Below are 25,880 nucleotides of genomic sequence, written 5' to 3'. Positions count from 1 at the left end.
GTGCAAAGGCTTTCCAATGTAAAACATTGGTTTTGCAGACTGAAAACCAATGCCAGACTTCTTCGGTGTCTGACAAAAAGAAATCCAGTCGGAATCTATTTTTACCCAGCAACTTTTAAAATGAAACTAGTGACATATTGAATTGCATTTAATTTTGAGTTGGTTTAATTAACATTCAGTCAGCTGAAGAGAGCATCCACATAGTGCCATCACACAAGAAGTAAGTTTTTCTCTGGACTTCAAATATCCAAAATAAATAAGCAAAACATTATTGTTAATAAGGTGAACATTGAAGCCTCTGTAAAAAAAAAAAAGTCCTTCAGAAAAGAGGCTGGTTGAGATCAATGAACCAAACTGAAGACTTTTGTCATTCAGTTTTCAGTAGAACGAGATAAAGACACGAGAAAAAAAAAATCATGCAAACGGAAATTACCGAGCTTGTTTTAACTTATGTAGTTAACTGACTTACAGCGACAGGCTTAAACCTACTTATAAGCCTTAAAGGGGCAGTGGTATGTAGTGGAAACTGCAGCTCTAAGGAGGAGCTTCATCTTGAAGGCGGGGCTAAATCCAGACAGGCATTTTGCACAGCTGAATGCCAAGGGAGTTTAAATGGTTTCTCAAACATGCATGAAAGAATGAAGGCAACTCTCCAGGTTTGTTTGTGATGAAGGAATAACATTACAACATGGTGTAAAACTCAAGAAAGTCAATTTTACATCATACTACCTCTTTAAATGGACATTTTTTTCATGGTTTCAGACATAATATTTCTTTGAAAGCAGAAACACAAAGTTTTGGATCCACCTCAGAGAGCCGGTAGGCGATAGCAGGTTACCTGGCTGCACTTTGATGTCCGACAGCGCTTTGAGACACGCTCGTTTTCTCTCCTCTCCCTTCGGAACTGGCCTGAAAACAAAAAACACAAACAAAACAGATTCATCTTAGCTTCTTAACCATTTCCTATCTTGGCAATTTTACAGCGAAGAGGCTCGGCTGCACTTACTTGATGATGGCGGACACGTTGGTGATCTTATTAAAGAAGTCAAACTCTCTTTGGTAGAAGTCTTTGGCCGGACCGGACAGAGAACCCATGATCTCCTCCACCATCTGCTCCAGCAGCTCCCCAATGTCGGCTGCACGGATAAACGCGTCAACAAAAAAGCCACGGCGTGACTCCTACGATCTGCTCCGGGTCGACGATGTGACTCACGATCTTTCTGGTGTCCTTCCTCGTCCATGAAGATGTTGGTCTTCATGTTCCAGATGAACTGATGAGCGAGAAGCTGAGACTTCTGCGCCGCCCACAGAATGTACTCCCTCACGTAACCCATCTGAACAGAGAGAACGGCTCATACCCATGTCTTTCCACGATGGTTGAGAAGGTATTTAACCGCGTTTACCTTATCATAACGAAGCGCTTGCACAATCTGAGGAATGTAGAACAAGATGGCGTCCTACGGAGAAATAAAACAAAATGTTTTGCTGTAAGAAAAAAAAGAAAAAAGAACCTTTTTCTACTTTTCTAGATTCCACAGATGCATGACCTACCGGAGGAAAGGAGCGCAGCACTTTAACTCCATACTGTGCAGTGAGAGGATGAGGAGGGTACATGCTGCTGAAGTAGGACAGACCCGTGGGCGGGTCAGCCGGAGCCCAACACAAGATGTGGCTCAGCTCAGGGGAGTCGGCGTCGATGGTGTGCCACGTCACCAGGAACTGATGACGGACAGGGAGGAAAACATCCACGTTTTAAAATGCTGATTTTTAATTCTCCCGATCTGGACTCATTGATGGTTCGTACCTTAACGGCCTCGGGTACGTCGCTCACCGCTCCGGGGTCCAACCTCACCAGCCGGGTCACTTCGGCAACGATGGCATCATTTTTAAACCTGGGAGGGAAAAGAGGCAGAGCAGGAGAATCACATGAAAGCGTGGAGGATTATTTAGCTGTAACAATAAATGTACGGACCACCGGGGGCAGCAAACACAACTTTCTATTGAGTTGCTTGTTTTTTATTTAATGAATTGTTTCTTTTGTTTGTTCTATGATTGATCTTTTGATGCATATTTCTTGCTTCGCTCACAGAAGCCATAAAATACAAACTCAAAGTTTGACTCCAGATCGCAAAAAGAAAGAAAAATGGTAAATAGAAAAAAAACAGTACAAATGAAAGAAAGCATGAAAGAAAAAAAAGGAAGACACAAAGAATGAAAAAAGGGAAAAAGAAAGTGAGAAAGGAAGAACCAAAGAAACAAAATGTAGATATTTAAATATTTTAAAGACTGGAAACGGTAATATTTTTGTCTCGTTTAGAAAGTAAACCCTAAAATCTAATTCTAGACTTTTCCAGTCCGTGCAGGAAACTTGTCCATAGTCTCAGCTCAGAGTGAAGTCTATGGCTGTCCAACATATGGTAATTATAATGGCACCACAATAACAGTGTGAGCAGGCTGATGTCATATTTATCCAGTTGGACTGAGTCTAATGGCAGGTTTTGTTGGGTGTTTCATGAACCTCCACCCTTTAGGTGCAACAATAAACATTTATTTGCTTTTTCTAACTCACAAAGCTTCACTCTACAACAATCTCAACTTGTTTTATCGATTCAAAAACAAATGTCCACCTTGAAGGTAGTTGCATAGCCAGGTACGGTGCGATGCTCCAGGCCAGATTGACGTTGTCCTTCCACTGTTTCTCCGTCAGGCTGATGTACTTGGACCTCCAGTTGGCGATGCTGGTCTCCACTGACTGCTCTGTGGCGATGGCCAGTTCCTGAGTGGAGAGCGGGTTGTACCACGTTGTCAGACGCTCAATCTCACTGGCCTGCCGAAAGAGACAGAGAGTGAACATAGGAGCTGCACGAGTAGACGAGGTCAACGCTGTCCTCCGAACTCACCAGCAGCGCCAGCAGCAGAGTCCGGCGTTTCATGTAGTACTTGTGAAGCTGAGTTCCTCTGTTGCTCTTTTTAGATGTGCCTTCAAAAAACATAATAATAATAAAAATAAAAAAGCAGAGAAAGTCAAACCTGGGAGTTGATTTTTAGTCTTTCACTCGAAAAGGTCAGACTACTTGTTGGTCCGTAAAACCTTTGAAAACCTTTGACTTTTCAGAGTCAGATAAGTCTTGTTTTTGGACTATTTTTTTCTTAAGAATGGAAACTGCAAAACAATGATGCACACTTTTATATCAGGTATTGATCTCCTTAGGCCACAAACTCTTTCACTACACAAATACACGTCACCTGAACCACTTTTTTTTTTAAGCTTTGTCGTCTTTAGAGGCCTTTATTTGACAGCTGTCAGACAGGCAAAGTCATCGTCCCAGGTCTCAAACCTGTGAGGCCTCCATACATTGGTTATGCTTTATCCCGGAGCCACCGCCGCACCCAGAATAGAACCACTTTAGAAGTGTCCAAAACTTTTAAAGTGTGTTTCCATTACAAATGTGTGCACAGCTTTGCCTATATTTGGCTAATGTAATAAAAAAACAAAACAAAACAAAAAAAAATTGCAATTGCGGTGTTTCCACTGAGTAAGAATGGCAATAACAATAGGCCTTGGCAGCACTTAGCTGCTCGGGCCTAATTAAAATCACACGTCAGTAAGTTTGTTCACGTGATAAGTCACTAAAAAGCATGCCACACCATGAACCTCCTACTATAAGCTGTTTCCATTACAAATAAGCGCAAATCTCTGTCTATATTCTCCTCATATTTTGTAAAAACACAGTTTTTTGACTGTATCGATATTAGTGCATTTCGCAAAACTGCAACGGAAACACTCTGTCATCACACAAGTCACATGATCAATAACCCGATGTTGCCGCTGGCACAAAGATGAAGAAGACAGGACGTAGATGGAGGATGTTTTTTAATGACTTGTCCTAACGGCAAACTAGAGGTTTTTTTTTTGTTTTTGTTTTTTAATTGGTGTGTTTCTACAGAGCGAACATTGTTTCTAAATGTCAAATTGTGCAAATATATGGTCAAAGAAAACATAACTATTGTGGGTGATGGTTTGCATTGCATGAAAAGGTTGAATTAGTTCCCCTTGTGTAATTGGTAACACTGTACCTGACTTCTTGGATGTGGTGGACATCCCACTGGACAGAGGGTAGGTGTTGATCCAGCCCTGGGCGCTCTGCTGGGATCGGGAGCTGGAGTCCACGTTGCTCCTCAGGTCAGCGGCGTTCATCACCGACAGGCTGTTCAAGGATGGGTCCTGATTATCTATCCACAGACAAATGGAATCAGGACCAAACGAAGCCAGAGCCGCGTGGTTTAGGACCACAAGTTGAATCTACAAGATTTAGCTTAGCTTGTAGATGCATTCTGAACTAATTCACATTAAAAACCACAAACTTTAGCGTATTTTATTGAAGTTGGTTTCATTTTGATAAAAAGCTTTGAAGTTCATGGTTTTCGAATTTAAAAAAATGTGATTCGGTTCAAAATAGCAACTTTTTAACAATCAACAAACATAACAACATGGCCGATGATGAAGGTTTATTTGGAAAGCGAGATGAGTTGTGTTGCTTCTTCTGCTGCGATGGTCATGCACTTTGTAAACGGGATATTTGATTGGAAATGGAGGCAGCAGTCGCCTTAATCCACTGATACTCGGTCAGATGTAGAAAATCTGATCCAGGTTCTGGGATTAGAGGCCTAATCTACCTGAAGCGGTTTGATGTGTATGACAATGAAACCATGTTTTTTTTTTTCTGGATCGTCTGGAATGAGGTGGACAGGGTTTTTCTGAGGTGGAAGTAAAAAAAAGAAAAAAAGAAAAGGAAACTCTTTTTAGGATTTCTTCTTTTTAGAACAAACTGATCAGGTTGAGGAGAGAGGCGGACGGGTGGGCTTGATAATGAATCATCATGCATCATGACGCTGATGCCAAATTTGAGCTTTTCCTCACAGCTGTGTTCAAAGTAAAACCCAAAGTAAAAGAGAGAGAGAGAAAAAAAAAACATTTTGAAAATGAAAGTTGGAAAATTTAGACCTGGACAGCACCGTGAGGAGAAGCTGCGTCAAATCTGACAGGCGTGACGGCATGCCCCCTTTGCTGCAGCGCAGCCCGAGCTCCACCGCTTTAGGCTTACTTAAGATCGATATCGGAGTAGTGCTGGACACGATTAGCGATCCGAATATCCCAGCAGAGAGAGTGCTCGGGGCTGAGGTAGTACCAAGCTCACCGGGTGGGACCAGCTGGTATGCTGCCAGGTACTTCTTATCCGACAGGATGCTGGCATAGAAGCGGATTATGATGCAGATGTCCTCGCGGAGACGCTTGTCGGCCTGGGTGGGAAACTTTGGAGACACGCTGTGAAACATCGGAAAGAGTCCGTCGATAAGGAGACGCTCACCAGATAAACTAAGCTGGGCACATATGAGGAGAGACGCTACGTGGGCGTAACAGGTTAGAAAACGACACTAAACATGAACCGACCAGAGATATAAGGCAGGAAATAATTAGTTCACTGCAAAAACACAAAATCTTACCAAGTAATTTTGCTCTAGTTTCGAGTGCAAATATGCTAATGCACTTGGAATAAGAGCTTGTTTTAAATTAATACTTCCACAACACTGATACTAGTTGCACTAGCAGATTTTTTTAAATTAATAAGATATTTTTTCCATGATAGAAGTGAAATAATCTGCCAGCTTTTATTTCTTGCTGAAAAGTTACTTGTATGTTAGTTTTGTCTCATTTCAAGTGAACTGAGACATTTGCACTAAAAACTAAACAAAATTTTACTTGGTAAACTTGTGTTTTTAGTGGGTTCACTAAGAAACTTTATATTAATTAAAAGTTAACAAATGTTCTTTGCCAAATTGCAATAAATAATTATTTAAATGTGTCATAAATGGATTTAAAACTGGAAATAAATTCAGAAGTGTAAATTAATTTACAGAAACATAAAAAAAAAGTCATGAAATAATTATTTCTACTTTTTAAAATGAAATCAACACATTTTTATTGAGGCACATATAATTTCTGAAATTTTTCCAGTTTTGAAAAGTTTATGATAGAATTAAACAACTATTTCCTAAGTAATGTATTTATTGTACTTTGGCAGCTAATCTGTCAGCCGACGTCTGAGATCTCACCTGAAGTAATCGAAGGCTGTGGAGTAGATCTTCTCTCTGATGACGTTTCTCACAGTTGAGTTGGTGAGAACGTCAGAGTGCAGCAGAGCCAGACCTAAAGTCAGCAGCCTGACACACACAAACACGGCTGTCGTCATCAACTACAGTCATTTTCTACAAATCTTCACACTCCGCTCATTTACTCAGCACCCACTAACTTTGAAAGAAGATAAATAAAGAAATAAAATGACTTGTAAAGGTCGCTCTTATGTAGCGTCAAAGAAAGGCGTCACATTTGCAAATTTCTGGGGCTTCTTTTAGGTCGCCACAAGCAATAAACCAATTAACTGCATGATAAATTAAAACAAACACAATCATTTCTATTTGCATGATTAATTGTTTTTCTCTTTTCTCTCTTTCTATCAAAAACTAGTTGACAAAAGTCTTCAGTCTGGTGCTTCAGTTTCTAGTGGCCCTTTTTTGAGGGTCAGTTTTGTCTCTATAATCCATTTTATCTGTTATTTTAGTTATTTGTTGTGGATATTTAAAATGTCTTCCAGTTCCGGTGTTAAATGTTTATCATTTATTGATCTATGAAAATGTGTTCTTGCGTTATTATAATAAAGTGAAATGTTTTGAGAACATTTCACCTGAAAATGTTCTCAAAACAACAATATTATTGTTTATCACAAAAATATCTGGGACAATTAATCGTCCAGCAAAATTTGCCATTTGCGTTTTGGATCCCAGTGAAATACAACAATTGTTGTTCTGTGTTGACAGAATGCAGTGTCTGTTCAGGCGGTCTGAATTTGTAAGGCTGGGGTGACAGCCTTACCTGAAACGTGGTCCAATGGCAGCCACGTGGCGGTTCAAGCCGCTGTTAGATCCGCCGACGCCCAGGGACAGGGAGCGCTGCAGCAAGCTGCCAAAGATCTCCACCTGATCCGCGCTGGAATATTTGGCTATTTCAAACCTCTGGACAAGAAACTGGAATAAAAAAATTTAAAAAAAGAACAAAAGTTACTGACATAAAAGGCAAAACCGTGAAACAGGGATCTAGTTGGGGGAAAAAATAATTAAAAAAATACTTTTTCTGACCTCGATCCAGATGTGGTGAGGGGTGACATCTGGAGGGCAGGGCACCGGCTGACTTTCCTCTGACGCGGCAAGAGGATCGGCCTCCACCTGTGCGTTGGAGAACAGGCCCATCTTCAGCTCCACCGTCATCTGCCACGCTCCCGCCATCTCGCGCATAAACTGGGCAAAAGAAGAAGATGCGGCTCCGTGAAGAGAAGACGCCAACAAAACACGGGGAAACAAGAGAAGGTCAAACACATTGAACAGCGTACCGGTACTTCCACCCCCGTACGCGCCGCCAGCAGCCACTCCCAGCATGCAATGGCCGTTTCCATGCCGTGCTCTGTGAACATCTTGAGGGGCGACCAGCAGAGGTGGTGCAGGAGCTGAGGGTCACACTCTGCAGAGTGGAACACGACGGGAGCTGAGTCGGAGAATCGGGAAAAAGAGAAACGTAAAAACATAACGGACCGATAAAGTGGTACCTCTGCTACTGATGAGCAACGCGGCCAGCTTGAACATGGCCTCAGTGAAGGCCTCGGGCTGAGCAGAGTCCAGAGCCTCCTCCATCTGCTTGATCATGATTCGGGTCAGATCCGACTGGCCCCTGACTGCCTGCGCAAAGTGGATCATTCCTGCAACCTACAGAGAGAAAAAACACCGCAAAGATCAGAGGGGAAACATAACCCAACTTAATGCTAACAGCCAATCAAAACTTTAATACTACGCTAAGTCAAATGTCCTAAACTCTTTGTAGATTAGTTTTTATTGGCACATTGTTTTCCTTCACACTACATATTGATTTGTTTTACTTTTCTGTGAGACACAACGTAACGTTATCATCAACATGCTATTTATATCAAAAATGATTTAAAAGAAGTTTGACTTCATAGTTCAACGCCTTTAAATTGGGCCTCTGTCTCTTTAAGAAACTCCTGCTCTTTCTGAAACTCCACCTTCAGAAAGTCACAACATGGTTCCTCCATTAACCCTTTAACAAAATTTTTTACCAGCATTGCACTGAGAAGCAGCTCTAGTGATGCACAATATACTTGCATTCCCATAGATATCGGTCAATGATAGTCATTTTTTTCACATATCGGTATCGGTCAGATAAGTAATACTGGATTACATGGCATTCAACACAATGCGGATGACCGTACCTCTCCGGCGTATCTGTTCCGTAGGTTCAGAGATGCCATGAAGTTGGAGTAATCCTTCTTCACACAGGCTGGCCTCTCAGTCAGCTGGGTGGACTAATGGAGAAAGGGATTGAAATTATCATCATTTATTAACTCCATACTCATTATGTCATAACTAACATTTTCTAAAGTCCTGACATCCTTCAGAGTTGTTTTCTTGCCCTCCGTTTATTTCCCAATTTTAAAACCTTCTCTTCGCATTTTTAAAGTAAAAGAAAATAAAAGGACGGCGGAGTCCTCTATAGTTAGTTAAATTCCGCAAAGGACGGCGGAGTCCTCTATAGTTAGTTAAATTCCGCAAAGGACAACGGGAGTTTGTTTTTTTTAATTTTTATTTATTTTTTAAATTTCTCTCTTTCTCACTGTTTATTTCTGTTTTTATTTTAATTATGTAAAGCACTTTGAAATGCCTTGCTGCTGAAATGTGCTATACAAATAAAATTTGATTGATTGATTGATTGATAAAAGACGTGTCTGTCTGATTGGTCAGAATGATCGAGTTATGCAAGTTAAATGAAGAAGTCAGTTTGTGACTCACCCCCAGAGTGGTACTCTGTCTGTTGTAGCCAGCAAAGTGCAGGATGCTTTCAGTGGCCATGGCCAGACCCGTGTGCTGGGACAGACCCGAGACCCAGTTCTGATGTTTGTTCAGGTACTCCTGACGCCGCATGGAAACAGGGAGTTCAAACTGTAAACGGTAGTTTCTCTCATGCTGGACATGTTAAGTTGACATTTACATTTCTTAGGACTGACAAGTGGCATTTAGAAATGGCACAAAAATTACTTTTTCAATAGACTTTATACAAATATCCTATTAATATAGAAGTATAATGACTTATTACAGATACTTTCAAATTCAGTTTTTCTTAAAAAAAAAAAATCAAAATCTGAATAAAGAAAATTTTCTAAAAAACTGTTCTAAGTTTTTTGACATTTTGCAAACAGAAATTATTTTAGAAACTATAACCTGAAACAGGAGAAGTTTGGTCTGATTGAAACTCAAACAGCAAGCGAAAACAGCGCATGTGTCTTTTTATTCGGCGTATGTAAACTTCTGGTTTCAAGTGTGTAGAGCTGCTTTGAGCTGCATTCTTCAAGACGATAGAGGAGAAATATTACCTGCAGGTGGGACTTTGTTACAGACGGAGCCCACTTCATAGCCTCCTTAAGGATTTCTCCACACCGCGCAGCAAAATCTTTGACAATGCTCTAAACGTAGAAAGAAATGTTAATGTAACATGTTCATAACTGATTTTTGGAATTTTATTTTGCATCGAGTTAAAAAAAAAAAAGTTACCTCCCTGGCTTCATATGTGTCCGGGGCAGTTATTCTGTACGGGGTGTCAGGGATGTCATAATACGGCTGATCTTTATGAATGTCCTGCAACACATCGTCAACACTCATAAAACCATGGTGCAGATTCACAGATGCACGCTGCTTTGATGAATTAAACAATCATCACTCACTGCACTGAGGGACAGGGAGAGAGTCTGCAGGATGTCCAACATGGTCTTCAGCACCCGGCCGCTCCAAAGCAGGTGGGGGAAGCTGAAGGGAGAGAAGTTGGAGTGTTTATGAAAGACAAAGAAGTATTTTGAGAGGAAGAACTGGTGGATCAGAGCCGTCTTACGTTTCAGCCAGACCAGACAGATATTTGTCGGCCACTCTGCGGATCCGCTTGTGGATGTGGTTAAAGTTGACCAGGAGAAACTGAGCGTGGCGTTCCAGCTCCTCCTCGTGAGCTTTGGTTTTAGGCTTTTTAAACAAAAAAAATATGGTAAACGGACTGTGCTGAGAAACAACAACAAATAGTATGAAATAAATATGTTTATTTTCTAACGGGGTTTCAAATTTTTGATGTAATGCAGACATCAGGCTTGATAACAAATTGCTTTGGTTCTGAAAGAGCAGAAAGCCTCACGTACTTTTTCAGCCATCATTTGAAGAAAAACCTCAAACACCTTGTCGCTGACAGCAATCACACACTGCATCATACCTGGAAAAACATGGATTTAATACACCAAGGACAGTATTTCTCTGTCAGAGAACAGTTTTCCTCGTCTATGGCCGTTACCAGATTTATCCTTCTGTATCGCTCGGTCTTCAAAGTAACGAAACATGACCTGGAAGCGGTCCGAGTCCAGAGAGTGCAGCATCCTTAACATAATGATAAACAAAAACAAATAAGTAGTGAGGTCATGTTACTCATGTAAAGAACAACGCTGCAACTAACAATTATTTTAGTAATCGATAATTCTGATGATCAGATTAAAAAAAATAGCCACAGTCTACAAATTATTTAACCACCTTTTTTATACACTATGAGAAATACATTTAGAGATGCAAATAAACAATTTGTTCTTGTTTTAAACAAGACAATAAACATTTTATTGCCTAAAATGCAATAAAATAGCATTCATTTAAAACTATGCCACTTGAGGAATATATATGTATTTTAAAGAGTTTCGTCTTAGTTACTGCTCTGAATATCTTGCTTATTTTTGAGTTTGGGACAATTACTTCAATAATCGATTTGTAACGGTTAATCCGATTAATCGCTTTAGCCATAGTAAAGTTTAGACGTCCTTTGTTGTGGAGGCATCGTTTTACCTCATGTACTCCAGCCTGTAGACAGACAGCAGGTATGTGGACATGGCAAAGTCCAGCTTGTTGATGAGTGCGGCCACCTCTGGAGGCGGGTCCAGCAGGTTGATGATGGTGCTGCGCAGGTCATTCAGCTCCGCCTGAAGCGTAGCAGCTAGAGTCAGAAAACTGTGCACCGACCTCTGTGTGTGTGTGTTTGAGTGTGTGTTCATACTGGAGTGACGGTGTCGTTCTTCAGCGCAGAGTTATACTGAAGTTCGGAGCGTAAAGGCTCCCCGCTGGGAAACGTCAACAGCGGCGATTTGGTCGCAATTTCACAAACTCCTTCGTACCACTCCTCCGGCCACAGACCTGATTGTTTCAACAAGGACAGAGGGTAAGAAAAAGGAGCTAAGTACAGTACAAAGAATAGATTTACACACTTTGCTGAGGAAAATGACAATAATTCTTGTCCTTTGCAGTTTTCAGCAAGTCAAATTTAAGACTTTTTAAGACCTTTTTAATGCCACCATGAATTAAGTTTAAGACGAAAAAACTACAACATCCTCATCCTGCTGTATTAGAATTAAGAATAGTAAAAGCTGTGAAATTTTATGGGATTTGTTTGTGGCTCTTGGCAACAGCTTTGTGCTTCTCACACTTCACATGGCTCTCTTCAACTTTAAGTTTTTTAAAAATGTGCACTTAAAGACTCCATCTCCATTCATTTCCTATGCAGCTTCAGTGATGAGGGGACAATTGGTAGTCCTCCTCCAGCCAAGTGAACAATGACATTCTCGTAAATGCTGACCTGTGATGCACCGATACATTTTCACCTCACATGGCGTTGATTTTCACCTGTCACTATTGTTTGTCACTCCCCATGTGTGGTAGACACAAAAAGGTAGTCCTAAATTTACCTCAGATGCTTACAAAGCCATGACAATCCACTTTCAAAATGTGACACTTTCCTGACATTTTGAAGCGCAGAGAGAATTTCTGTTTAGCCCAAGCTTCAAGACAAAACAAGACAGTATTTTTCTGAGTGATTAGACATATTAGTGTGAAAAACCCTTAAACAGATTGAAACTAAAACTTTGAGATTGAGATTCTCCTTTAATCTATTCAATTCCCTTAACCATCTTTTGCAGGGCCTGTAGGTCATTGTACCAAAACTCAAATTTAAAATAATAATTAAAAAAAGTAACAACTATTCTGTTGTTATGAACTGTATCGCTAGTTTTAATGTTATCTGAGGTTTTATGCCAATATATCGGTATAATTTCTCTGATAGAAGCCTGAAAAGATTCCAAACTTTAAGTGAATGTTTGAATCTTTTGCTTCATTTCCAGCTTGCCATCCCAAAAATCACGATACTGGAAAAGGTGAAAGACAACATACATGATTTACAAGCAGGGTTGAGTAAACGTATCGTACCTGAGCCCTCCACTGCGAATCCCATGACAACAGAGTAGAGCCAGAAGTCTCTGAACAACTTCTGCAGACGCGGCTTTGCCTCCTTTATTGGTGGCAACCTCTTCGTCAGCTAGCATGGAAAACAGAATTATGCTCAAAAAAGGCCATAGTTATACCTGGAGGTTTAGCATTCGGCATAGTGAAAAAAGGAGCTTCAGTTTACAGGTTCTCAACACAAAAAACACAAAACAAGCATTAAGCTGAATATCTGGATCACTTACCACGGCTATAACCGGAATGAGAACGCCGAGGTTTCCAGCACTGCTAGAGGCCTGCAGAGAAACAAACAAAGACGTGTTTCTGCTTTCCAGCTCAAAGATATTCAAAGACAACATAATTAAAGACAAAACCCAGAGTTCCATTGCTGCATAAAGCTTTTCTATATGCATATTTTAGCTTAACTAATCTTTAGCCTCAATCTTAGCGAAGAACTGTCACACAATCATATGATTTCCGTAAGATGTCTATATGAAAACTGTAAATGGGATTGTTAATTAATTTCATGAATCATTTTGATTCATGAAATTAAGTTGGAAAGAAGATAACATTATTAGAGGTAAACAGCTGACCCAGCAGTGTGAGGGCAGGCCGCCAGCCCTGAGACTGGTGGGTATTAAAGATGGCTTTATCGTAACAATTCCTCCCCACGTAAAGTCTAAATAAAGTCACAATTCACTGTGGTTCCATCCACATTTCTATGTGCATTAGAAAAGGTTGGTGGAAACGGCAACATTAGAGACAATTTCCTCAGTTTTGCAGAAAAGTTTTTACGCTCACTCGAGGTTTGGCTTTTCCAAAAAAACAGAGTTAATGTGCTAAAGGAAAGATGGAAACACATGTGCTGAATAAGTTTTGACATAGAAACCTTTCACCTCCATTGGTGGCTCTGTGCTTTACTAGAGGTGCGAAAGTCTGAGAAACTTCTAAATCCAAATCTCCAGCTCAGAGAGGACTCTCTAAAATTTTCTGAGATGTGTGATTCACACTAGTTTATAACCTCTACTTCCTGTTTATTAGAATCACACGTAGCATCAACATCTGATGAAAGGGTGCTTCATTTGGATTGTCTTTTATTGCGATATTTTAATAGTTGGATAAAAACAGTGAAAAAGTGAAATGGACTCAACATTCAGTAAATGTTCAAACGTTAAGTGTAAATGTTAATACAAAGTGTACCTTCAGGGTGGGGCCTTTGTCCGAGGCCCGCTCACTCGCTCTCTTCCCCTCTAAGCCCAGCTGCACAAAAAGCTCCAGCAGGTTGACCAGCAGCTCGTCCACCATCTGCTCGGCCTGCATGTTGGCTGCTATGTTACCCAAAGCATTTATAACAGCCAGAGAGCAGTGTCTGCACAAAGAGGAGGGAAGCAAGCAGGATGAAGTTCCAGCATACAGCTTTACAACATCATGGTAAATAAACAGCAACATCTAATCTATAACTGTCTCATATGTTTCATTTAGGTAGTTTTTATTAAACACTTTAAGATCTTTAGAGGGGCAGGATTGTGTTTTCCAGGCACGTAGAGCCATTTTATAGCACAATCAAGTAACTATGTTGACTTAAGTTGTTATAAATTCTGTATATAACAAATATGACTTAAATTATACTTTATAATTTAACGCCCTGAAATTAGGCCTCTGTCACTTTAAGAAACTCCTACTTTTTCTGAAGCTCCGCCTTCAGGAAGTCATCACAATATCATTAACCGTCTATTTATCTTCTAACGTTTTTACCAGCGCTGCTCTGAAAAGTAGCTCCTATAATGAGCTCAGCAGATGTACAGTTCCTCCAGGTGTTTGCTAATTACAGCTGGCTAGTCTGAAGGAGCTGGGTGGGGGCTTGGAATCTTGGAAACTGCAGCTCCATCAGACCTTTGGCGAGCCAGATACGATTGGAGGACAATATCGGCTTCACATGTATCGGCCGATCACCCAAAACCAAGGAAATGGCTGCACCTCTATATTAAGTGACGTCTTGGTTGTACTGGACTTTACTATTTACAGATGCACACCACAAATTTTCTGATGTAAAAATGCTTAAAACTGTGTCCTTCTCTTTCCACTTCACATTTTTGTGTTGGTCAATCACATAAAATCCCCCAAAAAATCCAGTAAAATTTGTGGACATCAGGGGAAACGTGAGAATATTTCTGTCCTGCATATAACCACCACAGCTATGTTGTAAACTTGTGCCAAGGGTCCCCTCACCTGTAACCGTGGTCTTTGTAGTCTTTGGTGGAGTAAACCATGGAGCTCGCTTTGACACTGATCTGCTGGAACAAATTCCACACTTCCTGGTAGATGTATTGCTAAAAGAGAAACAAGAGCGATTAATCCACCTCCTACGAATTTTATTTTTTTAAAGTGACTCAGTTTTAACATTTTTTTGGTTATGTGCAAAAATCCATTTATTTGAATAATTAACATCACGGTTCGTGGCAGTGAATCAGCAGTTTTTCTGCGACTAGAGGCGAGAAAAGAACCCGTCAGCTCTCACATTGCCTGTGATCACCATGCAGCCCAGCTGATCTATGATGAGGACGTCGAGCTGCGAAGGCGGCTGGCAGAACTTCTGCTGCAGGATCTGCAGGATGGGCTCCATCACCCTGGGCGTGTCACGCAGCGCCACGGCGATGTGGCCCAGAGCTCTGATGGTGTGGTCCGGAATCAGGTGAGCATCCCTGGTAAGGGAGGAAAAGACTTTAAACACTCTGTTTCAGCACAATTAGGTGGGTGATTTTTTTTCTGGATCTGGCTTACTTGTCATTTTCCTGGTAGATGTAGAGACGGTTGGACAGACTGGCGAGGAAAGCCTCCACGATGACGTTATCCATCGTGAGGCCAGCTTTTAGGCACCTGGAGAGAGCAAGAGGGAATCCTGCTTTGGAACTTGGAAAAAAAATATCATAACTTCCTGTTATGCTAGCTGTTTTGCTACCTGATCCTTTCTACTGGCCTGGTACATTAAAATACATATTAGGACCTTGTGCAGTTTTCTGGGATAATTTTTCCTCCTCCTTTCATTTTTACTCCCTGGAACCAAATGAATGAAACAAAAGCAGACAGAAATCTACCCTGAAAACATCTCTGCTAGGTAATTTCAGTCCCTTCTCCTCCTCTGCAGGTCAGATTTTCTGTTAACTTTTAAACAAACAACTGGAATTCTGCATTTATGCTTGCAGACACAAAATGTAAAACTGAAAAATCAAGCAAGTTTATTTGCATAGCAGGTTCAGCAAAATGGTAGTTCAAAGTGCTTTACATTGTGAAAACATTTAAAAAAACATTCTAGTCTGGATTTAAAACAGTTTGCATGCAAATACTTTAATGAAACCCTACAAACTAAATAGAAATAAAGCAATTAAAAGAAGAGTGGACTTTATTTTTCAGAATTTCCTCAAATATGAAGAGACATCAAGCCTTTTTTGAGGAGATTTTAAGATGAAAGGTTGAATTGTTGTTTTGTTGCGCGCTAACTCACCTGCATATGTTATCGATGGAGATGTCCCGCAGCTGTTCGTACATGGACGGCTGACTCTTCTTGCTTGCATTGGTGCTGATGGTTGACTGAGAATGTTCATTGGTCACATGGATCTTGATGTCACTTCCTCCTTGAAAAGAGTTATGTTGTAAGACATACTGTATTAGATCAATGGTGAGTGCATTTCCACTAATCCGCTAACAGATGAGCTAGGTTTGTGTTTAGCGCTTTTCCCAACTGAAAATGGTTAGCGCAGTTAGCATCCCCCAAATTAAAGTTTCCAAACCAATTCCAAATGGCCACTTTAGTTGGCTGTTTTGCGTTCAGTTGAATAAAGTTCGACATTTGGTCATCGACTGGTAAGAGTTCTTCAGGTAATCAGATGTTTACATTCATGCTCTTATTTTGAAATGGGTGAATACTGTTATGCTGCAGTTCTGTTTTCTCTCCTGTTTCCTTTTTTCCCCCCAATAACTTTATTTTCAATAAGACACATACAAGAAGAAAATAAAACATCGACAATTGAGAACAAGATTTGAACATAAATACATCATATAAGAGCATTACATAGTATGTAAATTATGTCAGAATTAAACTGGTGCTCAAGGGTTGTAGTCTCAGCATTAGCTTCTGCTAAATACCATGTTGCTAAATGCTTTTGGTAATGCTACGGCATTAGCTGCTAGAAATAAAAATAAAATAGTGACATTATTCTGCTAAAACCATTTTTAAAATAAAAAAAATGATAAAGGAGTAAAATGAAATTCAGTTACATATCATGGCAATAACAGAGACAACAGTACAAGCAGCTTCATGCTACACTTTTCCTTCTGCTTTATAATAATGTGCCACTTTTTGTTGGTTCATCTCATAGAATTTAAAAATTGGGTATTTTTACTATTTGTTGTTTGTGACTTAAATACAAGACGTGTATGATAATGCTACATGCATCCCCTCTATCTGAGGAGGACAACTTGTCCACTTGGGAGCGCCATTGTTACCTGGAGCGCACTGGCTGTGATATTTGTAGAGCTTCACCAGAACAGGAGAGGGCACCACCAGGAAGTCTCTGAGAGACGTGGTGACAGAGTGCGCCACGACAGGAAAGCGCTCGCACAGACGACCCAAACCCTGCACACAAACACAACACGCACATCAAAAGCCCTGGAGGAACATGACAACGCTAACAGCTGCTAGGCATCCAGCTCTGAACCCCTTTCCACTGATTTCATGCAGTCAGGATGTAACAGTGTAGTTATGGTGGCAGCTCAGTGACGCTTTTGTCACCAAATGAAGTCAGAGCTGGGATAGAAGGTCAGGATAAAGAAATAGAAAACTTGAAGTCCCAATGGGAGTCTCCGAGTGATCAGCTAATGAGCAGCGTATCAATATGCTAAACAGATTAAATGTTACACCAACATCATGTTAGTTCACTGCACTCCTGCTTTCACTAGGCTAAGCAGACTGTATTGAATTACAATGAATGGTTCACATAGAGAAGCAGAGAATATTAGGTTTTTGGACGCATGCGTGTTCATCTCTTTGTAACACAGATAAACTAAAATAATCATCAGGTTCGACAAAAACCCAACATTTGATGTGCTATAGCAAAGATGAAGGCCATCATTTAAAGGGGCAGTACAGTGTGTTTCCAGGGTCATAATGCTGTTTTATAGGATGATTAAGTAACTACATTACCTTGAGTTGTTGTAAAAATGCAATATATATCTCAACTTCTTAAAAAAGAAGTTTTTACTTCATAATTTAGCGCCTTGAAATTGAGCCTCTGTTTCTTTAAAACTCCTTTCTGAAACTCTGCCTTTAAGAAGTCACCACAAAATGGCTCCTCCATTAACCCTTTGACAACATTTTTACCTATGTTGCACTGAGAAGTAGATCCTATAATGAGATCAGCAGATCGGAAGTTCCATCGGTGTTTGCTAATTGTCGCTGGCTAGTCTGAAGGAACTGAGAACATTAGAACACGATGTGAAGCTCAAAAAAGTAGATTTTATATAAAATTGCACCTTTAAATAATTTTTCTTTTAGGTTAGGGATGTCCAAAAGTTTTTGTCACATGGACCAAAATTGTCAATGGAGCAAAAAATAAAGTCTGCAAATTCAGACTTTTTCCCCCAAAGTCAGTTTTTATTTTTCAATGCTTTTGCAGATTTGGAAACTAATTAAATCAAACTGCATACTTTGCCAGTCTGAGTTCTCCTGTAATTGCTGAGAATTCACCGGACAAAAGATGCAAGTCAATTAAACTCTAAGTGCTTTGTAACAATGAAAACATATTTTAGAATTAATTTCTCTCTCACCTGCAAGCAGCATATGAGGAGGGGCATGTGGGCGATAATAACTTTACTAGAAGTCTTTGACTGCAGCTTCTCTGACAGTTTGGTGCAAAGGTTCTCAGCTCCTGGCGAAAAAAACCCCCAAAACAGCTTTCAAGTCATGAGAAAAATCAAATTACATTTTGTTAGACTGGGTCAAATGATCCACGTCTCACCCTGTTCCTCTGTGACAGCCCAAACCATGAGGTCAACACAGGCAGCGTTGGCCTGGCATCGCAGTTTGAGCGGGCTCAGTTCGCTCTGGAGGTACTCCACGTCATGGAGAATCCTCTGCAGCTCTGACTGGCTGCTGCTGAACTGCTCCAGGACGAAGTCATGAACCTCCTTCACATAGTCTGTCAGAAGGTCTGAACCGTGAAGAATATATTTATTTATTAGGGAAACAATAACTCACTGTTAGTCATAGTTTTTCTAAAAGATTTGAAGAACGTCAAGAGCGGTTTCCTCACCTTTCAGATTGTACAGAGTGTCTCTCAGCATTTTAAATATGGCCACATATAACGGGTCACTGAAGGTCTTGTAGTAAAGATGAATTTCTGGATTGCTCTATGAAGAGAACAGCATCAGTAAGTAATAACCGTTACAAGTGCGGGTGAACAGATTGCATTTTTCTGGTCTGACTATGATTTTGGCCGACAGATTTTTTTTTTAGTTTGACAAGTTGGTAAATAAAGCAACAGAGTTGATAAGTTGGCAACAGTGGTGTTGATCTAATGACATGTTCACAGAAAAGAGAACAAACTTCGGTGTAAGAGTCTTACCTCCTGGTATTCTGCTAGGATGCCATCCAGTGACTTCAAAAACGACTCAGAAACAAATTGCTCAACCTGATCAAGAGAAGCAAACAATGTTTATTTTAACAATAAACTAGTGGCAGAAGATATTAACTATTTTCTGTTTGCATTACTGAGGTAATAGTGTAACTACAAAGACTGAAGACAGGACAGATTTCAGTTTTGCCCTGTGCTCCGATTAGTGGTGAAAGTTTTGAGTGGAGCTAGCGCTAACCATGTGAAGGAGCTGCCTGAGCATCTCCAGAGGGACCTGGAACTCTCCAGAGCTGCTCCCAGTGAAAAGAGGAGAGACAGAGAAGCTGGAGCTGATGGTGGAGAAGTAATAATCGGGGTCCACGGCGCTGCCATCAGGGAGATAGGAGCCTGGGGAAGAAAAGAACTGTTTTGAGGGGGGAAAGGAGGTTCTTTTGGGAAAAAAGTGGTGAATTAGTCAACGTATGGTGGAACTTGAAATTAGGAAAATAAATGGAAAATGAATGGAATCACAACAATTAAAAAAAAAAATTGTAAGAAGTCTGTGTACTGGGATGAGGTGGTTTTTCGACTGGATTGAAATGGATGCATTTCACAAAACTGCATTGGAAAAATGTTTTTTTGCATCACTCGAGTTACTTGATCAACAGCCAGATGCTACTACTGCTGAAAACAATGAAGAAGATGACAAGAAGTGGTCAGAGGAATATTGTTTTGTGTTTTTCAGACAATGTCCTGCTGGCTCCACCAGAGTTCTCACAGCGTCACACAGCTCATGTAAAGTTGTGTGTCATTCTAACGTGTTGAATTCACAGCTCCTCTGTAAAATCAGATTACAATTTCTCTAAAACGCTGCATAGGTAGCCGCTAATGATTTTTCTCATTAACAAGCTTATTCACGTGTGATTTAAATTTTATTTCTTATCTAATGGAAACAACGCATTTGCCAAATTGTATTTATTCAACATTAACGGAATGCTGACAAAGATTTACGCACATTTTCAATGGAAATGTAAGTAAAAATAAGCATTTGGAAATGTGAACATGCTCCATTTATATTATGCTTCCCGGTGCGTTTCCATTGTTAATGTGTGTAAAACTTTGTTAATATCCCACTAATGTCAAACAACACAATTTCGCAATTGTGATGCTTCCATTAAATAAGAAACGCCATTAAAATAACATGTGAATAAGTTTGGTCTAAACACACCACATAATCATCCTCCAACCACTTCCTGTCTTCTTCTTGGTTTGTGCCAGCAGCATCAACTGGTTGTTGATCATGCGACTCGTGTGACGCAGAAAATTTTTTTTCCTCTGCAGTTTTGCTAAATAAACCAATTTCAAAACTGCCCTGTTTCCATTAAGTTAATTTATTTTCAAAAATTGTCAAATTGTGCAACAATATGATCAGTGGAGACAATCAGGGCACTGCACAGGCTGTTTACCTTCAAAGTACTGCGCAGACGGATCGGCAGGAGAGCTGGGCGTCAGTCCCGTTCTCTCTGGACTTGCCTACAAAACAGACACATGGTGATTCCTATTTTAACACGAGTCCCAAGTCGTCTTGCCTGTTCCACTCTGGAGCTGCCGATACCTGTTGTGAAACGCTGGACACGGAGGAGGTTTTACGTTTCAGAGAGTCTCCCTGACACACCGTGAGCAGAGAGCTCGGCAGGATGGAGCGGAAGTCGTTGAAGGAGCGCCGTCGGGTCGCATCGCCGCAGTCACCCACAGAGAACAACGGGGCAGCGGGTCGGGGGAACAGCTTGGACAGCAGCGGCTCGTCCGTGTTACTGTATCGGCCAAACGCCCTGGCCACACCCAGCAGGCTGGGCACAGTGTACCTGCACAGGTATCCTGCCAGACGAAATGGACGCAAAAGATAAGATTATCTGGAAAACTAGGGGAAACATGGAGAAACTGTAAAGGGTGTTGGGTTAGCACCTTTATCGTGAGCATCTGGATTTTTGCAGATGTCTTGGAGGACCTGCATGATGTCCATGAGCGCCTCCAGGATCTGAAATGCATTGCTGGCTTTTCAGCTAGTTCAAAAGGACGTACTGCAAAAGTCATTAAATCTCATGTATGTTATAACTGTATAGTTCTATCTTCAGACAAGGGAACAGATGTTTTCTTAATCAGCATTGATTTTCTAGGCCCTTACGGTGTCACAGTGCATCAAGACATCGACAACGGGACAAAATTCAGTTTTTCCTTTGACCTAAGCGGAGTTGGACATTTGCATTTTTAGAGCATTGTTGTTGTCATGTAGGATTATATGAAGGGTGTCACCAGCCAACCATTCAAGAAGAAACGATAACATTCAGTAGGTCATCTATGTATCATCAGCAGATCAAAAAACTCAACTGAATTTTTGGAAAAGTTGACTCAAAGAAAGGATAAAGGCAAAAAGAGAAAGAAAAACAAATACAAGTGTAGATCCCTGAGAATCTCCATCTAATTTAAATAAGTCATGTGTTATTTTCTTCTATTTCATAAATTTTTTAATACAAATATAGCCTAAAACTGCAGCTTGTTTATTCCTAAACACACTTACTTGCCGTTTAATCTTTTCATTCCAAACTCTCAACCATTTTTGGACTATTATCACAAAATCACCTCAAACTGTGTTGTGTCTAAATGCTGCAGAGATGCCTACTGATGAATATTCTACACATACCTAGGATTTTATTGGAAGCACTTTACATCTAGTGGTCAGAGCGTGAATGACACACATCAAATTATCTTATGCTGTGTCTGTCCCTATCGAATAAACCTAATAAATAAAGACACCACTAGCTGTGATTTTACAGCATTAGACTGCATTTCAGGCACTGTGACGGTTGACCAGAGTGATTTTACAGCATTAGACTGCATTTCAGGCACTGTGACGGTTGACCAGAGTGATTTTACAGAAACAGATTCTGTATTCCTGTTTAGCCACAGCAGCATCAATAAAAGAATCTACATACCTGTTGAAAATGCATTCAATTACTATTATGCCCTACATCACTAATTTGCATCATACTATACATTTGTGTTAGGTATAAATAAAGAGAATCTTTATTTGATATAGCATCTGCCAGACAACAAAACCACGATTCTGCTATTTTTATTATATAATATGAAATAAATATAGACAATAAGGGGTTAAAAACCAAGGCCTTGTGATTTTATTTCAAGTCTGCATCTATCCACGGCTACTCTACTAAAGCACTCACTAAACACTATGTGTCTGTGAATCCGTATGAGTAAATAGGAAGCACACACCTGTCCTCTAAAGTTCTCATCTCTCTGAGCAACATCTGAGAGCAGCGTCACAAGACAAAAGCTGAAGTTTTCTGCGACTGGAAGAGCATCTGTAGCAAGAGACGAAAACAGAGATTAAAACCTTGCGATGACAACTTCCAGACTTAACCTGAGCACCACAGTGATACTGACCCCGCCCTTTGCGTTCAGAGCTCTCCTCGATCCACTGAACCTTGGGAAGCCCTTTGAGTAGCCCAAGAAGGTAGGGGACGATGACGTCTTTGTGCTGCAACACAACATCGTCGCGTTTAGCAAGTCGCCGTTGGCGTGAACGCACGACAAAGCGGACGGAACGGGATTTACCTGCAAGTTGGACTCTACCAGGAAAATCCCAAGAGCAGTCACGGCGTCCCGCCTCCTCTCATCAAGCTGGAATACGCCTCTGAAGTCCACAGGGCACATGCAGTGCAGCTTCTGCACCTGCAGAGCAACAGCAAGGGTTAATAAAACAGACTTTTTTGTTCAACTATACGAATTAGAAGGCAACCAAGGCAAATGCTGAAGAAGAGAGCATTGACTTAAATTCAGAAATGTGTAATTTTAGAGTCATTTTGAAAATGTATAGTTTAATAAATTAATATGATGCCACAGTAAAATCAATGTATTGTGATTAATTAAAAAAAAGCATTCATGTATAGGAGTGGGCATTTATCTTATCGCTTATTATTTATCGTGATAAACTTCCTATCATGATAAGAATTTAGATTTATTGCTGGGACGATAATTTCCAATGAATGTTTAAAACACTCCAAACTATCTGTATGTATAGTTTTATTATTTTCTCCACTGTTTGTTCAATGGAAGCTTCAATAAACATCAATGCATTTGAAAATATGATGACTGCAGTTACTGTGAGCACTTTAATACAAATTACACTTCTTCTTTATGTGACTGGTGTCCTATTTATATAATACATTGTTAGGAAAACCTGTAACTAACACATTTACTGTTGACATAGCTTTTTCCCTGCAGGGACACTTTAGCTCCATTAGTCTTAATGATTGGGTTGGGATAAATGCCTTTTAGGAACTAAGCCAAAAATCTCCTGTAACAACTCAAAAAGCCATAATAGAAAATGATATAAAAACAACACAGCTTTCTACAAAAATATTACCATAATCATTTGGTTTATCTGTTTATTTGAAAACAAGTGGCTAAGAGTTTGATCTCATGGATCTCTCTTGTTTGAACATTTGTCAGCAAAATATACAAGAGTGATTACAAATGCTTGTTTGTGAACTTCAAAGTTTTCCTATGGGAGAAAGTCTGTGCGAGGATCATCTAGCAAAAGTTATGCAACATGTTACTTTTTTTTATTTACTTAAAATGACTTGTTAGAACAAAAGTTATAACAAGTCAACTTAACATAAGTTCAACTTAACATAGTGTGCAAAAAACCCTGAAGGAAACAAAACTGTTGTACTTCTAAAAGCCCTATGAAAATGACTGACTTTACTGACTAGCTGTATAATAATCGCTGTTTTATTGTGACTTCCTGTTCTGCTTTCTACTGTGTTGTAACTTTCTCAGTGAGTCAAACAATTTCTCTCAAATCAAAGTTCAAACACCCAGAAAAAAAGCAGAAACAAACCCGAATGATCATCAATCGTAAAAACACCATGAAGTAAAGAGGTATTGTTGTTGAAACTGCCCTTTCATCACATTAGGTGCTTCCTGTTCAAAACTTCCCAATTCTGAAATCTCTCCTCCAACCGGCTCAACCTCTGGCTGCTTGTACAGATAAACGGGTAGAGATGGATAAATTACAAGTATTAATGTGCATGTATAACATATTAACATTAACTTTACGACTCACACTTTCCTTGGTATGGCTAATTAATATTTATATGCCTGTATGTGTTAGTAGGTGTGCATGCATGTATGTGTAAATGCAATACATGCAATACAAGAACACAAACAATTGTATATGAATTTGTCCATATATGGTCGGAATGTGTTGCGGGTATGTGTGTGTAATGATAGAAAGTCTAATTTCAACAAAAAGCAACAATAAGTCTTTATAGTAGTATATCAATGGAAATGTGTGTTGTTTAGTCCTATGTTGTTGTTAATCACACAGAAAAACTAACCGAGTAAGCAAAAGGATTATTGCTTAAGTCCTGCTGAATTTATTATTTTAGCATTTAAAATAAGGCAACAGAAGAACAAATTATTACGAAGTCTTGGAGAGGAGGTAGGACTAAAAAAGTCTGTACTTCTTCCCAAGTGTAAATTTATTTGGGGGATTAATTGTGTTTACTCTTGTTCTCTATGTGTTTGAAAGATATCAAAATTCAATTGAAATTTGATCAGAAGGGAGATTATTGTTGTCATCACTGCAACGACAAAAAGTATTAAACAGTATATATATTAGTATGAAGATGGCGTAGGTGATAAACAGAATAAACACAAGTTAGACGGATGAGTGCTGAGTTATATTTAAAAAGAGAGAGAGCCTGAAACAGAACATTGATAAAACATTTAAATAGTAGTTCAACCACAGGACAGGATGCATGGATTGAATAATTGATTAACACTTGAATGGATGAATTATTTAATTTAAATTCATTGCTGCTTATCAAAAAGGTCAGACTGTAACTTCAAACCAGACTGTTTTCATGAACACTGCAGTCTGCTCTTCCTGGGTTTGGCTCCTTTCAATGTTTCTTCCTGTCTACAGTTCTTTCATTGTCGCCCTCCTCCCTGTTGTACATGCTCAGGATGTTTGATGTAATTCTAGTATTTACTATTAAAATAAATCCGAATGTCAAACCTAATATTTAAAATCGAACGGAGTGCATTGCAATTTAATTTTAAGCAGAATAACTTTGTAAATGTGATTCTTTTTTTTTTTTCATTTTCTTTTTTACTTGCTCTTTAGAATGTCCTGAAACTTTTATTGGTCTAAAGAGATTTTTTGTTTGTTTTGTACAGAGTTTCTTACATTATGTCCATGACGCACATTGGAAGTTAAAGGAGAGTAAAATAGAGGAAGAGGCTGCAGAAATCAAACTGGGCTCATTCAGTTCCACCCTGAGCAGATTAACTGCGGGCTAAAAACAGCCAGCCGACACTAAAACCCACTGCGTAGCTACGTTAAACCTCCAAATAACAATAAACCTCCAAACTACCAGAGGAACTTAAAGTCAGTTCCGACCCACAGGAACACTGGAACACACCCGGTAATGAGAGAACAGCGAAGTTCAGGACGTCAATGTCAAATTCAGTGTAAAGGGTTGTGACTAGCCTATCATTACCAGCTAGCCGGATCCTTACCTTGTCTAACGGCGCGTGCTGGTGAGCCGCGAGCGACCGAGCCAGAGACAGCACGGTGTTGAAGTAGAAGCCTCTGCATCCTCCTCCATTCAGAGACATGTTTAACCATTCCCGGACGCCGCTACACAGACACAAACATCTTCTATCGTTCGGCCCAACCACAGTAGATACAGAGGCTGCTAGAACTACGGTGGGCGAGATGGCCAAACAGTGCCAAACAAGGTCATAAACCACTGTGCAACTGGAAAACAGGTT

At 40.0% G+C, this 25,880-nt stretch overlaps 1 protein-coding gene across 2 annotated transcripts in view; it reads right to left on the bottom strand.

Moving 5' to 3' along the window:
• pi4kaa (phosphatidylinositol 4-kinase, catalytic, alpha a) overlaps nt 1-25,838 on the bottom strand; it is a 31,900-nt gene extending 6,062 nt beyond the window's left edge. The window contains exons 1-45 of one of the 2 annotated variants that reach the window (XM_008423282.2): nt 25,626-25,838; nt 22,653-22,769; nt 22,482-22,575; nt 22,311-22,399; nt 20,985-21,057; nt 20,635-20,897; nt 20,486-20,552; nt 19,279-19,427; nt 19,032-19,097; nt 18,720-18,816; nt 18,426-18,617; nt 18,235-18,335; nt 16,915-17,044; nt 15,914-16,043; nt 15,193-15,288; nt 14,930-15,113; nt 14,641-14,741; nt 13,612-13,780; nt 12,657-12,707; nt 12,397-12,505; nt 11,195-11,331; nt 10,987-11,120; nt 10,451-10,533; nt 10,302-10,372; nt 10,007-10,131; nt 9,843-9,924; nt 9,673-9,756; nt 9,495-9,584; nt 8,914-9,033; nt 8,337-8,429; nt 7,659-7,815; nt 7,446-7,573; nt 7,195-7,353; nt 6,932-7,083; nt 6,115-6,222; nt 5,106-5,326; nt 4,078-4,233; nt 2,901-2,980; nt 2,628-2,827; nt 1,805-1,892; nt 1,552-1,719; nt 1,404-1,457; nt 1,214-1,334; nt 1,007-1,136; nt 839-909 (exon numbers count right to left, since the gene is read on the bottom strand). In XM_008423282.2, coding sequence (XP_008421504.1) covers nt 839-909; nt 1,007-1,136; nt 1,214-1,334; nt 1,404-1,457; nt 1,552-1,719; nt 1,805-1,892; nt 2,628-2,827; nt 2,901-2,980; nt 4,078-4,233; nt 5,106-5,326; nt 6,115-6,222; nt 6,932-7,083; nt 7,195-7,353; nt 7,446-7,573; nt 7,659-7,815; nt 8,337-8,429; nt 8,914-9,033; nt 9,495-9,584; nt 9,673-9,756; nt 9,843-9,924; nt 10,007-10,131; nt 10,302-10,372; nt 10,451-10,533; nt 10,987-11,120; nt 11,195-11,331; nt 12,397-12,505; nt 12,657-12,707; nt 13,612-13,780; nt 14,641-14,741; nt 14,930-15,113; nt 15,193-15,288; nt 15,914-16,043; nt 16,915-17,044; nt 18,235-18,335; nt 18,426-18,617; nt 18,720-18,816; nt 19,032-19,097; nt 19,279-19,427; nt 20,486-20,552; nt 20,635-20,897; nt 20,985-21,057; nt 22,311-22,399; nt 22,482-22,575; nt 22,653-22,769; nt 25,626-25,724 — 5,389 coding nt within the window. In that variant the 5' untranslated portion in view covers nt 25,725-25,838. The remainder of the gene's footprint in view (nt 1-838; nt 910-1,006; nt 1,137-1,213; nt 1,335-1,403; nt 1,458-1,551; nt 1,720-1,804; nt 1,893-2,627; nt 2,828-2,900; nt 2,981-4,077; nt 4,234-5,105; nt 5,327-6,114; nt 6,223-6,931; nt 7,084-7,194; nt 7,354-7,445; nt 7,574-7,658; nt 7,816-8,336; nt 8,430-8,913; nt 9,034-9,494; nt 9,585-9,672; nt 9,757-9,842; nt 9,925-10,006; nt 10,132-10,301; nt 10,373-10,450; nt 10,534-10,986; nt 11,121-11,194; nt 11,332-12,396; nt 12,506-12,656; nt 12,708-13,611; nt 13,781-14,640; nt 14,742-14,929; nt 15,114-15,192; nt 15,289-15,913; nt 16,044-16,914; nt 17,045-18,234; nt 18,336-18,425; nt 18,618-18,719; nt 18,817-19,031; nt 19,098-19,278; nt 19,428-20,485; nt 20,553-20,634; nt 20,898-20,984; nt 21,058-22,310; nt 22,400-22,481; nt 22,576-22,652; nt 22,770-25,625) is intronic. The other variant, XM_008423283.2, reaches the window with a different exon arrangement.
• Between the last annotated feature and the right edge of the window lie 42 nt (nt 25,839-25,880).

This window comes from Poecilia reticulata, linkage group LG12, assembly GCF_000633615.1.
Source record: "Poecilia reticulata strain Guanapo linkage group LG12, Guppy_female_1.0+MT, whole genome shotgun sequence".
In the NCBI taxonomy this organism is placed as follows: domain Eukaryota; kingdom Metazoa; phylum Chordata; class Actinopteri; order Cyprinodontiformes; family Poeciliidae; genus Poecilia; species Poecilia reticulata.
Note: the sequence above shows the minus strand (reverse complement) of the source record. Positions and strands in the feature narration are given on the sequence as shown.